The sequence below is a fragment of the Mirounga leonina genome, unplaced genomic scaffold (genome assembly GCF_011800145.1).
Source record: "Mirounga leonina isolate KUSES-001 unplaced genomic scaffold, KU_Mleo_1.0 Mir_168, whole genome shotgun sequence".
NCBI classification, from domain to species: domain Eukaryota; kingdom Metazoa; phylum Chordata; class Mammalia; order Carnivora; family Phocidae; genus Mirounga; species Mirounga leonina.
The window spans coordinates 13,651,844-13,669,435 of record NW_023270426.1 but is presented as its reverse complement, the minus strand read 5'-3'; the positions used below and the strand labels follow the sequence as shown (position 1 = coordinate 13,669,435).

Below are 17,592 nucleotides of genomic sequence, written 5' to 3'. Positions count from 1 at the left end.
AAAAGTTAAGAGGATTTAAGTTAACTAGCATTTTAAATTATAGAAGCATGAGATAAGAGTGGTAACTCATTGCCCTGTGTTTTGAGGAATAACACATTGCCATTGCTGTTTGAGAACTTGTGTTAGATACTTATGAAATTGTCATAATGTAAAGGTAATAACTCTATTAAAGGATCAAACATAAGGAAAATAAAATCGGGTCCATTTTGCTATTGTAAGAAGTACTCTTGAGACCTGAAAACAGTTTCATTTACTCACCACGTTTTTCTCTCCTTTTCCTGAGAGTTCTACCCTAAAATGTATTTCTGGAACTCTTTTATGTCTGTATAACGCAACCTGTTAGCAATAGGTTTTAACTCAATTCAAATAATTGTATTTGGGGATAGTAAGAGATAATTCCTGTTTCTGTTGGGCCACAGGTAATCTTAGAACCCTTGCCAATTAAGTGTTTGCTAAATTAGAATATATAATACTTTTCAAGTATTTTATACGAATACTATATATTCTTTATTACTACTTCTATTATTAGTAGTATTTTGTAAGAATACTATTCTTACCCCAATAGTATCTGAGAATGTAACCATTTTGATAATCAACCTCTTTCTCAATAATTTCATTTATTTTAGGAGTTTAAAAATCCTGTGAATTTTGCTTAAAAATACTCAGTCTCCAGTGCAAACATAGGAAGAAACCAAAGCACACAGACTGTAATGTTTAAGTATCCCTGTTCTCTACCTAAGGCGAAACAAAAGGTGATAAGTTGCAAGTACTAGGCTGTGACACCTCAGAATCCAGAGCCATGAAATGTACATTTCTGAACATGGCGGTGGTCATTTGTGACTAGCCTACAGCCAAAATCTTACAGTAATCCCCCAAAACAGATGGGATTGGAAAGTCATGGATTTTAAACTCACTGATAGTTTTTTAGTGAATGTTTTCACTTCCAAAGAAAAAATAAGCAAGTGACCTAGCGTATCTTTCTGTGTACTGATCCTTTGGTATGATCTCTAAGGGGCTAAGGAAATCAAAATGAATTATGGCTGTAATGGAAAAATAATTGGCAAAGCTGTCCTAGCACCAAGGGGCCTCGGGAACAGGTTCTCAGAGAAAGAAAAGGCCCTGAAAAGTGGCCTGGCTTCCTGGAAAGCTGACCTCAAGAGAGGGGGTTGGGTGCATGATATCATGTTCTTCACTAGAATTGAGTTTTACAATGAAGAGCTTTACAATGAAACTTCTGAAAAGGTGCATCTACAACACCGATATTACGGTACACCGGAGAATTTAAGCTATCTTCAACACTGCAAACTCAAGGTTATAATTCCTATTGGAAAGTCCATTAAGTATCCTTTATATGCTTGCTAACTCTCTAAACTCTGTCTTTTCTCATTTTGCTTCATTCCTTTGGCTCAGTAGAATTGATGTTATCAACCGAAAGTTTAAATGTAAGTGAATCTTAATGGGCTGAAGGCGCCCTTGGATGAATTGAAAAAGCATTTAATCCTGTTATTCTCTGTTGTTTTGATTTAATTTGCTATGAGATTTTTTTTGTTCCCCTCCTTTGCCAGAGAGGGCTTAATTGCATTTAGTCTGAGTGTTTATATAAATGAGGTTTGTGAGTTTGATAGATTACAGTTCCTTTTTAAAGAACATCTGTGAAAGGAGTAATTTGTTTATTAAAATGGTAAACCTGTGAATTCATTTGATTGTTGTGCTCTCCAATTTAGCTGAAATTGTATATGTTAATAGTTTCTACGTGTATATGAAATGGCAAGTCATTATGCCCTCACCAGCCAGCAAGGTTTTTAATTTACTAGCATTCAAAATTATATTTAGTGGGCATTGCTGAGATAAGATGAATTTAATTTTTTTGACTCTGGCACATGCAATTTGTCTGGGCTGTGAGCAGTGCAAACTGTTCAGTCTGCCATTTGGTCTTGCAGTCCCTGAATTCTGCGATGGGCTTGCATTTAATCAAGCCTTAGGAGAACTTGAATGAAAACAGTAATGTTTCTCACATTTAGGATCAGAACTAATATTTGCATTGAACTTGGTTTATGCAAAAAAAATTCCTGTTCCCATTTTAAGGTCCTAAAGAAACCTGAGGCTGCTGAAGGTAATAGACTTTGTTTTAATTAATTTCCATTTCTATCCCATCCTCTGTTACTTCAAACAGCTAAGCCTCAGTGCATCTATAGTTAACATATTTAATGGAGGACAACACATAATAACAAAGAAATTCCACAGTCTGTCAGTTTCTTTCTTTAAAGCTCATGAAATTGACAGAATGAATCTATAAATATCTATCTTCAAGCATCTTCCATTGGGTTTCCAATACTGTACAAGGCTTTGAGGAGGCTATTGCCCAGATTGCTACAGATAAGTGTTAGAGCCTTTTAGAACCCATAGCTATGTCTTTCCAGTGCTGGCTTAAAAAAGGGGGGGGGGGGAGGCTTTTTAGAGCTTTTAATCATTGTGCATTTCTCAGATTGAATAATCATTACTTCTTGATTAAAGCAAATTCCCTTGTACTTTCGAATAGGCAATATTTTTGTAAATCTCTAGACTGGCCTCTGTATTTGAAGAAAGGAATTTTCATTCATTTATAAATACTCCGCTCTTTAGACTATTAACCACGGACTGGCCTTCTCTCAAATTTGGGAGGCCTAAATGTACTTTAAACAAACATTTCTAGGAATGGAGGGAAGTCTGTAATGGTTTCTTTTGCCACTCACAGATGTTGACGAATGCACATCAAATCCCTGCACTAATGGAGATTGTGTTAACACACCTGGATCCTATTACTGTAAATGTCATGCTGGATTCCAGAGGACTCCTACTAAGCAAGCATGCATTGGTAAGGCCGTTTGTGTTCACATATGAAAATGTTCCATGAAATATAGTGACCCGGGCTGTTGAGGTTAAAAGTAAATTTATTAAAATAAGACTTGGAATGAAGTAAGTGCCGTTGTACTACTACAAATTTATTTTAGACTCCCCTCAGACGTGCTTCCTTTATGCATAAACACTATTTGCGTGTATAACCCTGGCAATGTGATATCTAGCTTTGCAGAAAATTCGGTTTATCTTCCTTCTCTAGATCACAGCTTCCTTTCTCCAACTAACATCAGTAGCCTTCCTGCTCTCTGATTAACGGAGCTTAAGATTTATGGTCGTTTTCAACTACTGTTTTCTTTGAACCTCACACATACTCCAACACCAAGTCAGGCCTCGTCTTGATTCACAGTTTTGTTGTTACACGCCCCGGCCACCGTCCTCCCAGCTCTCTCTCAGTGCTGATTCATTGCACAATTCTTTCTGCAGATGACTCCGCTTATCTTCTTTTTCATTTCCTATTCATCCGTGGTTCATTGCTTGGCTAAGCTCACCCCACCGTCATCATCATGGTGCTCTTAACCCAGGTAGTTTGAAGTTACGGTATTCTTACTCAGCAGCTCACTCTGACTTTGGACATCTTCGCCCGTTGTGTCCAAAACAGCTGTACCAGTCTTTCCCCTACACTGACCACCTCTCCTAGCTTCCCGGCACACTCCAGCCCAATTTCCTCTTTCTTTCCCTTTTCAGCTCCTCTAAGTCAGGGCTGTAAAAAAAAAAAAAAAAAAAAAAAAAAAGCTGGTGAGAGGTGGAAGTTTGGGTAAAGGAGCAACATGATCTTAGTTATTCCATGTAAAAAAATAAACTGGATGTTGAACATCACATTTATTATCTTATTGTTTTTACCTGTGGTTATTGTAAAAGAATAATATTTGGCCATCCTTCATTGTCCCAGATATTGATGAGTGCATCCAGAATGGGGTTCTTTGTAAAAACGGTCGGTGCGTGAACACAGATGGAAGTTTCCAGTGCATTTGCAATGCCGGCTTTGAATTAACTACAGATGGAAAAAACTGTGTTGGTATGGAAATTTCCTGCTTCCTTGCAAAAGATTTTTAAAGGATATACATCTTTATTTAGAACCATATATGCTATTTCCATGAAAGCTTACACAACACATATGTGAGAATTCTTCAGATGACTTAGGTAAAACATAAATGCATTTAACACGAGACTATTAAAGTCAAAGGATAAATGGTTTGGAAATGGTATAACAGTGAATAATTTGTTGCTTCTGGAAATTTTCTGTGTGACATATGTTTAATTATAAGTAGCAGTTTTTCTTTGTGGTAATTACTAGCACCTACAGGATTTTACACTTTGCCATTACAACACCAACAGGTTAGAAAAGGTCTCCTCCTGACCTCCAGTCTGGGGGAATATAAAAATGTCTGGCACGTGTGATAATCAAATCTCTAAACCTGAGGTCCTGTGATGTCTGGTACCAGTAGATACCAGTACCCCACAGAAACACTCAAGTCACACAGCAACACATGATATTTCAGCTACTAATCAAAGTCCAGATTATTTCACTCGCAGTGACATTTATCACTGCTCTATTCTCCCTTACGGAAGAAACTCCCCCCACCCCCCGAAATCATATAAACATTTTTGCTAACCAAAGTGAAGCACATCTCATGTGGTTTTAATAACAACTAAGCACAACATTTACTTAATTCTTTTCCTTTATATCCCTTATGCTAAAGGCCCCTCACGTTCACCACCCTCTCTGCTCTCACTTGGTTGGCATTCATATTAGAAAGAAAAAAAAAAAAATCAGTGAGCACATGGCTCACTTATGTGGTGGAATGTGATTGGTGGCTATGTGTGGAAGGGGAGGGGACTGGTTCCCACAAGGCCAGTGGCGCAAGTCACCCTGCTCTCCTTCTGCAGATCATGACGAATGTACCACCACCAACATGTGTTTAAATGGGATGTGCATTAACGAAGATGGTAGCTTCAAGTGCATCTGCAAACCGGGATTTGTCTTGGCTCCAGATGGGCGTTACTGTATTGGTATGTATGGCTTTGAGACAGGAGAGTAGCCACGATTGAAACCATCTTGCTTATTTGAATGAATCACGCAAGAAGTACTTCCATTTCTTCATGTGGATTTCATATTTTTTTTTATTTTTTTATTTTTTTATTTTTTTTAGGATTTTTATTTATTTGCGAGAGAGAGAATGAGAGACAGAGAGCATGAGAGGGAGGAGGGTCAGAGGGAGAAGCAGACTCCCTGCCGAGCAGGGAGCCCGATGCGGGACTCGATCCCGGGACTCCAGGATCATGACCTGAGCCGAAGGCAGTCGCTTAACCATCTGAGCCACCCAGGCGCCCCATTCATAGTATTTTTTTTTTAAGATTTTTTTAATTTATTTATTTTTGAGAGAGAGAATGAGAGACAGAGAGCATGAGAGGGAGGAGGGTCAGAGGGAGGAGCAGACTCCCTGCCGAGCAGGGAGCCAGATGCGGGACTCGATCCCGGGACTCCAGGATCATGACCTGAGCCGAAGGCAGTCGCTTAACCGACTGAGCCACCCAGGTGCCCATATATTGTAAATATATTTTTAAAGGTTTTATTTATTTGACAGAGAGTGAGCACAAGCAGCAGGAGCAGCAGAGGGAGAGAGAGAGAGAGAAGCAGGCTCTCCACTGAGCAGGGAGCCTGACGCTTAGCTCCATCCCGGGACCCTGGGATCATGACCTGAGCCAAAGGCAGACACTTAACTGATTGAGCCACCCAGTTGCCCCTTAATATATTATAAATATTATAGAATACAATATATATTGCTATATTTAATAATTGTTTTTTCTTTAAAGTATTAAACCTAACAAAGTTTACCATTTTAACCATTTTTTTTTTTAAAGATTTTATTTATTTGAGAGAGAGAATGAGAGACGGAGAGAGCACACGAGAGGGGGGAGGGTCAGAGGGAGGAGCAGACTCCCCGCCGAGCAGGGAGCCCGATGCTGGACTCGATCCCGGGACTCCAGGATCGTGACCTGAGCCGAAGGCAGTCGCTTAACCGACTGAGCCACCCAGGCGCCCCATGTGGATTTCATGTTATTCACATCTCTTGGTAATTCAGTAAGGCAGGTGTCTAAAGCTTCCCAGAAAAACACACATTGTGGTCTAGGGAACAGTAATATCTTTACAAAAATAATAATAATGGTGTAGGAAAAATTAAGGGAATGACAGATTGGTTCTAGCAAGTCTGGAAGAGACAATGTAGAAATAATTTCTCTGTACCCCTTGCCTAAATAAAAAAAAAAAGGAAGAAAAAAATCTTGAAAGGTTTTCTTTTTTTGTGCCCTGAGAGCTAGATTTTCCACTATCATTCATTACTTGTTTCGTGTTACATTCTTTCCATAAACTAATCTACAGATCATGACTATATCGTTATCTAAAAATCTTACATTGTGACTTAGTGAAGAAATAATTTGAGTGTTCCTAACAGTTTTGTTTATAAAGCCATTTTGAAGGCTAAGCTCTAGCAATAACCTTAGAAAGCAAAAGGAGTGCCTCTTGGAAATAAGATTATATCAGTTTATACTCACAGTTTTAATTTAGGAAGTTGGAACAAGTTTTGCAGGGTTTTTTTCACTTCTCTCCTTTTATATGAAATGAACTCTTTGAATCCTTTCTACCTTCCACTGCACAAAATTATCTGAATACCATTAGTACTTATAGCCAGTTCCTATAATTTCAACAAAATTCCAGAGAGAGTTGAGGAAGAAAGATCAAGACTGATTCATTTATTTCTGAATTTAAAAATGCTTCTTGGGGCGCCTGGGTGGCTCAGTTGGTTAAGCGACTGCCTTCGGCTCAGGTCATGATCCTGGAGTCCCGGGATCGAGTCCCGCATCGGGCTCCCTGCTCGGCAGGGAGTCTGCTTCTCCCTCTCCCGCTCCCCCTGCTTGTGTTCCCTCTCTCGCTGTGTCTTTCTCTGTCAAATAAATAAATAAAATCTTTAAAAAAAAATAAAAAATAAAATACATAAAATAAAAATGCTTCTTGACTATTCAAGAGAGGGGTGTATAGTATTCAATAGAAATGTTGTAGCTCTGCTATTTTAACTCATGACTGAGATGCCATCTCAAGGTTAGCTGACTTGGATTTGACACCAGATTTGAGTTTAGTATTATGTTCCAGGGTGTAACAGTTACATTACAGCATATAACTTTATTTTAGCATTTCCTAAGAAACTTCCACACACATATAAAGATGACCTCAACAGTTTCTGCTGTCTTGAAATTTTTTTATTTACTTCCTAACTACTGATATTGTAATCTGCAAATCTTAAAATGTTCATGATTTGGTGGCCCTGTGTTTTGAAGGCTGTTTCATCTTTCAGGGAAGCCATTCATTGTTGGGTGACATTTGATAAACTTGAGCAGATTGAAAATTAGGAGAGATGCCCCATGGGGCGCCTGGGTGGCTCAGTCTCAGGGTCATAGGATTGAGCCCCACGTCAGGCCCCACGCTCAGCAGGGGGTCTGCTTGAGATTCTCTCTCTCCCTCTCCCCCCCAGCCACATGCTCACTCTCTCTCTAAAATAAATGAGTAAGTCTTTAAAAAAAAAAAGAGAGAGATGGTCCCATATTTTGTTATTATGAATTGATCAACTTAATATTAAAACAACATCTCTCTTTAGTTTGAATTTTATGTGTGTGTAAATAAAAGCAAATTACAAACATTTACCTTGGTTTTAAGAATATGTTTCATTTAACTTGAATTAAATATCATTTAATATTAAACAGAATTGGCAGATAAATAATGAAAAATGAGTGTGTGAGGCTCTTTTTTCCTCTAATGGGTAAACTGAGGCAACTTTCAGTCAGTCTTTCTGAAAATGTGTTTGAAAGAGTTGCACTGGACACCTGGGTGGCTCAGTTGGTGAAGAGTCTGCCTTTGGCTCAGGTCATGATTCCAGGGTCCTGGGATTGAGCCCTGTGTCAGGCTCCCTGCTTGGCGGGGAGTCTGCTTCTCCTTCTCCCTCTCCCCCTGCTTGTGCTTTCTCTCTCTCACTCTCCTTCTATCTCAAATAAATAAAAATCTTGAAAAAAAAGAGTTACATTTAGCTATAAGATTTGTTATCATATCTATGTGTCCTTCCACAAATTATAAAGTGGAAAACAAAAGGTTGACAGTCTAGAGTGGTGAAAACAGGTAAACTCTGTAATAAGGTTAAATTTACTCAATAATGACCTGGGTTGTGCTTCCCTCTGGGCAGATGTTGATGAATGCCAGACCCCAGGAATCTGCATGAATGGACACTGCATTAACAACGAAGGCTCCTTCCGCTGTGACTGTCCCCCAGGCCTGGCTGTGGGTGTGGACGGACGCGTGTGTGTTGGTAAGTGAACCATTCTGTAATGGCCCCAGTGTCCGAATGGTCTTTGAAAAACAAAGATATGTCCGTACAGTGGAGAAGTATTCAGTCATAAAAAGGAAGGAAGTATTGATAAATGTGCAAGTATGAATGAGCCTTGGAAACATGCTGAGAGAAAGGAGCCACTCACAGAAACCCAGATAGTGTATGATTCCATTCATATGAAATGTCTGAAGCAGATAGAGCTATAGAGACAAAGCAGGTTAGTGTTGCTTACGGCAGAGAGGATAGGGGTGCTGGATAAGGGGATAGTCGCTAAAGGCATTTTTGAGGTGGTGAAATGTCCTAAAATCAGTTGTAGTGATGGTTATATGTATCTTTAAATATACTAAAAACAAAACAAAACTATTGAATTGTATTCTTTAATTGGGTGAATTCTTAGGTATGGGAATTATACCTCAGTAAAGTGGCTTAAAAAAAAGTTTGCAGGGAGCCCAGCAAGCTCCTGGCAGAAAGCTCTGATGAGATGCAAGTCAAAAATGCTGGAGAAGAAAAAGAAAATCATCTTTAAATTAGGATACTTGACAGTGTTAGCCAACTGAGTCTCTAAGTGCAATGGATTTAGATTTTGTAACTTATAACAAGTAAGATATGAGATGGAGATTATGGTTAGATTTAAATAAACCCTGTTTTTACTCAAACAGTTTAAAATGTAAATAACTTCTACCATAGAACTTGGACTTATATCAAAAGGTAGAAATGTTTTCATATAGTTTTTTCTCATCGCTGTGCAGCTAATTATAGAAACAAGCGAAAAGTATGAGAGAGAATATATATTTTATTCTAAACCATTCCAAATTTGCTATTTTTAAAAGGTTATTTTTGCCAAATGGGTTGCATGCAAATCAGTGTTAGCAGGCATTAGCTTTAAAGAGGCAGGAAGTCAGAAGTGTCTTTGGTGTTTCAGAACCCAACCATATGTCCTAATGATAACAGCAGAATGAGTTACTTGTAAAAATATACTTAATGCAGTTTTCTCTCCAGAGGCTTTTCATAAGACCCCCCAGGGTGTGTTAGCCATTATGCATCCTCTATTTCTCAGGTGACTCGGTAAAAAGCAGAGTATAAATGCTTACCTATACTCTTAAATGCTATAAAAAGCATTTAAGAGTATAGGTAAGAGAAATGAAATTCTTTCTTAGACATAGAGATAATACTTTACTCTTCTCTATGGGAATCAAAACACTTGGATCCTGAAGGTGTGCGGGGGAGAAGCAACAGGAGATGGAAATAATCTGTGCACTTAAGTTCATCCACTGTCTCCAATCTAGGATTTATTTCAGCTTACAAGATTGTCAGCACTTCGTTCAAGGACATTTTAAATACAACAGCCGGAAGAATGTAGCTCCTCCCTGCTTACCAGAGCTAAAGTATTTTCACTTGCTTTAATATACTTACTTGCCGCTTACCTTTACCTAAATGATTCTGTTGAAATCTGTGATGAATACAAAACCAGTCTGGGAGGAAGAAATTATTTTTCCTTTAAGCAACAATGTATGAGTAGTGATGAGGAATACAGTGTTTCAAACACAAATCTTCATTCTCTCATCCACATACAGAAAAGGCATGAGACCTTGTTGGAAAACCTCCAGGTTTTCACAATTGCGGTCAATTAAACTTTTTAAAATAAAAATACCATTTGTTCTATGTCTGATTATATATATTGCTGTTCCCATCACATGCTAGACGTTTTTTCTTCATCTCTTCTGCCTTTGGTGATGCTTTTGAGATGCATTGATTTTTTTTTTTTAAGATTTTATTTATTTGAGAGAGAGAGAATGAGAGACAGAGAGCATGAGAGGGAAGAGGGTCAGAGGGAGAAGCAGACCCCCTGCTGAGCAGGGAGCCCGATGTGGGACTCGATCCCGGGACTCCAGGATCATGACCTGAGCCGAAGGCAGTCGCTTAACCAACTGAGCCACCCAGGCGCCCCAGATGCATTGATTGTTGAAGTTAGAAATGAATCACTACTATGAACTGTTATTAGGGTTAGCACTTCAGTTTTAGATTTCCCTTCTGTATATTATTTTTTTTTCCTTAGACACTGAGATATGGGGTTTTTTGTTTTTGTTTTTGTTTTTGTTTTCAGAAAAATAAACTATTATTGTAACTAGTATGTTGAAGAAGCATGACGCATAGGCAGAGCATAAACAAAAGGCAACTATATTTTGGTCTCTCCCATCCTTTTAAAATATATCTTTAAATTTGTTCAGTAGAAGCCATTTACCCAATGAATGAGGAAGAAAACTCAGGCAACCCTCTAACTTTACTTTTCTTCAATTTATGTGACAATTTCATGTAATGAAAACAATCTAAATAACTAGAATGCCTGGTACCGTATAATAATATTCTGACCCTGACTTGAAGATACAACATCCTTGAACAGGATGTCTTCTTACTCTACAAGGGTCAAAGAGCCCGAGAAGAGGTGAGAAGGCAGACGCACTGGTGACCATCCTAGGATGCTTCAAGGTTTCTGGGCTTCCCCAGTGTTTAAAGCACCCCTTCCTTTCGTGGTTCCTCCAGAAGCATTCAGCTGCCCTTCCTGAGATGCATACACTGCCTCACCCACTCTCTGGTTTGTAGCAGTCCAGATAGGCTCTGCCTGATGCTGTCCCATCACCCCTCCACGCCATTGTTTTAGGACCCTCTCTTTATGTGGCCCACATCTAATCCAAACAACCTGCCCTCCTGTGCCCTGTTAACCTTACGAATAGAGGTGGATGTCACCTGCCCCTCCAGTAGGAATAGCAGCCACTCACTTTTGCCTGTAGGTATCCCAGGCCGAGCTGCTGGGCAGAAAGCTCATAACCTGCCCCCTGTGAAGTTCTTCTCTTTGGACCAGTGGTGAGGATGGAAGCACCCCGAACTCATAATCCAGCTCTTGCCAAAAAATTCCTCCTCAAGAAGTCCTCTCTTAATTGGGAGGGTTTTCAAGACCTGGCAAGTCATTTTCCATATCCACTTCCTTCAGGATGTAGTCTCAAAATTCACCTTGTTATTTGATATTTAGCACCTTGGGATTTCAGCTTAAGTTTCCTTTTTAACATCCTCTTACATTAGCTTAGGAATATTTTGACATCTTTATCAATACTGTGTGACATTTCTGTTAGCTAAAAGGTGAATTTTCTTTAGCCTAATTGTGCTCCTTACTAGCTTTGTTGCCTTAGGCAAGATACATTACCTCTCTGTACCTCCTTGCCTCATTTGTTTTTTGACAACGAAATAAGTTAATATTAGACTTATTTGTAACAAAGCTTTGAATGGTATCTGGCATTTAACACATGCCCAATAAGTTAGCTCTTACAGTTATTACTGTTTTATTAAATTAGAATAGCAACATCACATCTAGGGCATAGTCTTAGAGTTGCTGCTTTAAGCAATAAAGAAAAGTTGACACTAAAGAAAGAATAAAATGAAATTAACATTTGGCATCCATACATACTTGACAGTGGTGTGTAGAATCTAAGAAAATCCTTAAAAAAATTCTATTTTTTTAGTAAGAAGAGTGATGGAGGAATTTGATAACCTGGAAAATATATAGCTCAGCAGCATTTTGGTCCAGGCCCCCACCAAAACACTTATGCGATGGTGCTTTCGATGCCTCTTACCCTGTTCACCTGTGAGCAGTGTTTAGTTATAATGAACTAGGGTTCCAGTCTGGTACCTTTTAACAGGAAAAGGTTGACTGTCCTCATTAAAAAAAGAAGAGAGAAATGAGGTAGTCACCATGTTTTTTGAGTATTTCCTGTGTGTCTTACACACTGTGCTTAGTGCTTAACAAACAACTCTCATTTATTATGTCACTCTATCCTTATCTAATGGATGAGGCAAGTGTTAAATATTTTGAGTAAGGTCCATCCTACAGGGACCAGAACCCAGGACAATTCATGACCCCCGAAACCTATACATACGTTACTTTGTTTTTCTGGCGTTGGGTATTCTAAACAACTTAGATAATCCGTAACCCAGAGCAGTATATAATTTGTCTCACTCTTCCAGCGAGTACCATCAGCTTTTTATCGACTTGCTTCTAAAAATCGTGCAAGAATTATCTTCTCAACATGTACACAGAAATAAATTTGACCGTTCTGTGATGCCTTCTGAGATAATAGATGTTATCCTGAGAACTCACAAAAATCATATTGTAAATCAAACTATGTTCTATTTGTGCGTATATGTCTTTGAGTCAAGTCTTACTCTTATGTGTAACCCAGAGCTGACTTTGCTAAACTCTGTCTCCGCAGAGGCAGAAGGGGACAACATGTCCTCTCTGTAGGGTTGTTGTGGTATATCTCATGTCCGCTTCCATGTGAGCGTTCACACATCTCATCGTCTAGTGGAGCTATAAATCTCATTGTTTTAATGACAAACATCACTGGATCATAAGAAAGCAAGAGGTGACTCAGTGGGTTACTCTGTGTAATAAGTAGATAAAATTATTTCCATCAAGTTGTGAATAACTATGTCAGTGTAGTGTTTAAAAGCTATGCTGCTTCTCTGGCCTCTTTGGTGATCTGCATTTTTTATTGTTCACCTTTTAACTGTCTCATAAAGTTGTAGCATATTTTATGAGGATTCAGAGCGAGAGCCTAAGCAGGATATGCTTCTTTGGGACATAGCGTGACACGGCGGTAAGAAGAAGAGCTTTGGAAGTCACACAGCCTGAGTATGAACTCCAGCTTGGGCAGTGGGTAGTCTAGGACTTGGAGCTCCTTGAGGAATACCTCTGAACCTTGCCTTCCTCATCTATGAAATGAGGATAATGATCACTGTTCTGTGGAGTTGTTGCTCAGAATGTTCAACAAGATGATGTCTGTAGGGTGCCTGGGTGGGTCAGTTGGTTAAGCGACTGCCTTCAGCTCAGGTCATGATCCTGGAGTCCCAGGATCGAGTCCCGCATCGGGCTCCCTGCTCAGCGGGGAGTCTGCTTCTCCCTCTGACCCTACCCCCTCTCATGCTCTCTCTCTCAAATAAATAAATAAAATCTTTAAAAAAATAAAAAGATGATGTCTGTGAAACAGCTAATACAATGCTGAGGACACATAGCAGTGGCTATTATTTTTATCACTGGGTTTTTTGAGAGTCTGAGATTAAAACGTAGTTCACAGTAGTCAACTGGGGGTTGACAAGAAAGGCCTTCTAACTCAGAAAGTTGAAGTAAGAAATTTCACAACCACGCAGTGTCCTCTCAAGGTTGTTTACTTCCCTGCACTTCATTGTTCCTGAGAACTTCCAAAATAGAAATAACATGTGTCATTTTGAGTATAGGCTAGCCAGTGATTAGAGCTCAAAGTGATGTTTGTAACAGTGGCATTATGCCTGCTTCTGTAAAAGGCTTGGGGGTTAAGTGTGATAATGAATGCTTGTGTGGTGCATAAAACTTCATGGAGGGAAAAAAAAAAAAAAAAGAATTGTCTACAATACACATTTGTTGATTTCTGAGCACTGTTAGATGCTAAAGATAAAAAGGAAAGTGGCAGAAGCCCTCCAGAAACTTCCCATCTATTAGCCACTCAGGTTAAAGGAAGCCCTCAGTTTTGAAATCTCTTTATCTCTATCAACATCTCCAATCATTGTTCTTCTACCTCCTTTTAGATACTCACATGCGCAGTACGTGCTACGGTGGGATCAAGAAGGGAGTGTGCGTTCGTCCTTTCCCTGGCGCGGTGACCAAGTCCGAATGCTGCTGTGCCGATCCAGACTACGGTTTTGGGGAGCCCTGCCAGCCCTGCCCTGCTAAAAATTCAGGTAGTCCCATTTGCCAGTTTTGCATCTGGCCAAGAATCTGGAAAGGTAACATTAGGTATTTGGCCAAGGAGTGCATCGGCTCTGTTTTCGGTTGAAGAATTCCACATGTGTGTTGGTATTTGAGGCATATAATGAGATCTGGCCTGTATTTACCTATGATCTCTGGGCAGAGTACACACAGGGAACAGAAGAACGTATTTGCTGACCTAATTAGGATCGTTACAGCAGATTGCTTACGTGGATACCTTAGCCTCACTGTTTTCGATCTTTTGTAGCATCGTGAAGATGAATAGCATAAAACCCACTCATTACTTTCAAGGTTATAGTCACAAGAGCCTGATTTTATGCATTTTTCATCTTGCCACAGCATGGTCTTAGGCTGCAGTCTTTCAGTAGTTCCAGCAAGTCATAAACATTTTTACCAGTTTATTCACAAATACAGGCATATTACATGGTCTAAGTCTTTGACTATTCTATGACTCTTAGTTATTCATATTTTTCCAAATCTGTACTGAGTTTGTGTAAGTACAGTAGGGATTCAAAAATAAACACAATTTCTTTTTTTCTTTAAATTTGGGAATAGTTGAGAGCATAAACAGGCAAGCATATAAACTACAGGTTAGTATGCTTAGTGCCTTAAGAGGGACAGAAACCAAGAACTGGAGAACACAGAGGAAGGAGCACTAAGTGGTCCCGGAAAGCTGGGAGGGACTTCACGGGGCTGGTGATGGGGGTGGGCATCTGCTCAGTTTGGTCTTGAAAAAAGGAGTAAGAACATTCCAGGTGGAGGGTGGAAGAAATGCACTCTAGCAAAGGGAAATGGCTTGTGATTCTGTTGAAAATCCTAAGTAGATTGTTCAAATCTCAGAATTCTTCTAGAAGGAACTGAGCATGACATTTTTTTTATTTTTTTTATTATGTTATGTTAATCACTATACATTACATCATTAGTTTTTGATGTAGTGTTCCATGACTCACTGTTTGCGTATAACACCCAGTGCTCCATTGAATACGTGCCCTCTTTAATACCCATTACCAGGCTAACCCATCCCCCCACCCCCCTCCCCTCTAGAACCCTCAGTTTGTTTCTCAGAGTCCATAGTCTCTCATGGTTCGTCTCCCCCACCGGTTTCCCCCCCTTCATTTCTCCCTTCCTACATTTTTTTTTATTTTTTTTATTTTTAAAGATTTTATTTATTTATTTATTTGAGACAGAGAGAATGAGAGAGAGAGAGCACATGGAAGGGGGGAGGGTCAGAGGGAGAAGCAGCCTCCCCGCCGAGCAGGGAGCCCAATGCGGGACTCGATCCCGGGACTCCAGGATCATGACCTGAGCCGAAGGCAGTCGCCCAGCCAACTGAGCCACCCAGGTGCCCCCCTACATTTTTTTTAAAAGAAAGCAGAGTTTGTGTAGGAAATCTTGCCCTAAAAATATTGAAGTCAGCTATGCATATTAAAAAAGAAGTACAAAGACTAGATAAAAAGATGAATGAATTAATAAAACTTGGAATCTAGAAACAGACGTGACTTTAAATGGGAATGCTGGGTACAATAAAGATGCTGTTTAGGTTGTGAGGAAAGACTGAAATAAGTAATGAATATTGTTGATAAATATTAGAAAAAATATGAAGTTAGCTCCCTGCACTAGACCTTAACAAAGTAATCTCTTATAGGTAGAATATATTAACTTGTTGTTATTTTGTAATAATAAAGGACTTCCAGAGCAGAAACCAAACACTAAAATACACATATAAATTGGAAAAAATGTGTTCCGTAATTTATAAGGAATTTGCATTAATCAGTAAGGAAAGTTGAAATCATCTATAGAAAAAAGTGCAATGTACACAGATAAGATTTCACAAAGCATAAGTGCACGTGGTAGAGAACCACAAGAAAGAATGTGCTAAACTTAAAAGAAAATTTAAAATAAAACATCATTTTTGTTTATTAGGTTGGTAAAGTGTAGATGACTGCTTTTGCCCATATGGGTACTCTCTCATACTACTGATAGAAGGCTAACCTGACACATGGAGGAAGAGGAAAACTAGCAGAAGCCTTAAAAAGAGGCATAAATTCTGAGCATTTTTACTTCCAAGAGATTAACCTAGTGATAAAATTGAGTTTCATATTATGTGTTATAATTGCTAAAAGTTGGACAAACCTGATTTCATCATTAAGAGATTGCTTGAATGAGTGTGGTGTACCACATAACTGAGAAAAAACATTAAATAGTCTATATTTAAATGGGATATTAATATGAAATGTATATGACACAGTGCAGAGGATCCAAGCCTGTTTCCCGCTTAAACCTCTACAATCTGAGCAAGTCATTTCCATCTCTGTCCCAATTTTCTTAGGTGTCAGAGAAGTGAACTAATGGTATCTAGTTTGTGAATATTACTCAGCTATGAAAAAGAATGAGATCTTGCCATTTGCAACAGCTAGGATGGACCTAGAGGGTATGATGCTAAGTGAAATAAGTCAGACAAAGACAATTACCATATGATTTCACTTACATGTGGAATCTAAAAAACAAAACAAACTATTAAACAGAAGTCGAAGCAGACCCACAAATACAGAGAACAAACTAATGTTTGTGAGGGGTTGAAAGGGTAGGCCAAATGGGTGAGGGAGAGTAGGAGGTACAGACTTCTAGTTATGGAATCAGTAAGTCCCACAAGGATGAAGGTACAGTGCTGGGAATACAGTCAGTGGTATTGTAACTGTGTTTTGTGGTGAGGAATTGTTGCTACACTTGTGAGCACAACAGAACATATCAGATTGTCCAGTCACAATGTTGTACACCTAAAACTAATGTAACATTGTGTGTCACCTACATTTCAACAAAAAATATGCTGGAGTGGTGGGGGCTAGGAGGGATGAGGTGGCTGGGTGATGGACGTTGGGGAGGGTATGTGCTATGGAGAGCGCTGTGAATTGTGTAAGACTGTTGAATCACAGATCTGTACCCCTGAAACAAATAATACATTACATGTTTAAAAAAAAAGATATTAGGAAGGGAAAAATGAAGAGGGGGAAATCGGAGGGGGAGATGAACCATGAGAGATGATGCACTTTGAGAAACAAACTGAGGGTTCTAGAGGGGAGGGCGTGGGAGGATGGGTTAGCCCGGTGATGGGTATTAAAGAGGGCACATACTGCATGGAACACTGGGTGTTATATGAAAACAATGAATCATGGAACTAATGATGTAATGTATGGTGATTAACATAATAAAATTTTAAAAATATCCAGTTTATAATATTGGGAGGATTAAATAAATTATTAGATGTAAAATGCTAGGATAACACCAGACACATGGTAAATGCTTTTACATGAAGTATTGTCTATTATAATTTTGTTATTGAGACAAAAAAATTAAAAAAACATTCTCTACAATACAGTTTGGATTTTTTTAAAGTTTCCATATGTAGAAAATATTTTTTTAACATTTTTTATTTTATTATGTTAATCACCATACAGTACATCATTAGGTTTTGATGTAGTGTTCCATGATTCATTGTTTGTGTATAACACCCAGTGCTCCATGCAGAAC

The 17,592-nt window shown here is 38.9% G+C and overlaps 1 protein-coding gene across 1 annotated transcript in view; it reads left to right on the top strand.

Moving 5' to 3' along the window:
* Positions 1 to 17,592, top strand: part of FBN2 (fibrillin 2) — a 261,369-nt gene that overhangs the window by 137,206 nt on the left and 106,571 nt on the right. The window contains exons 12-16 of the mRNA XM_035014042.1: positions 2,735 to 2,854; positions 3,788 to 3,913; positions 4,786 to 4,908; positions 8,127 to 8,249; positions 13,884 to 14,036. Coding sequence (XP_034869933.1) covers positions 2,735 to 2,854; positions 3,788 to 3,913; positions 4,786 to 4,908; positions 8,127 to 8,249; positions 13,884 to 14,036 — 645 coding nt within the window. The remainder of the gene's footprint in view (positions 1 to 2,734; positions 2,855 to 3,787; positions 3,914 to 4,785; positions 4,909 to 8,126; positions 8,250 to 13,883; positions 14,037 to 17,592) is intronic.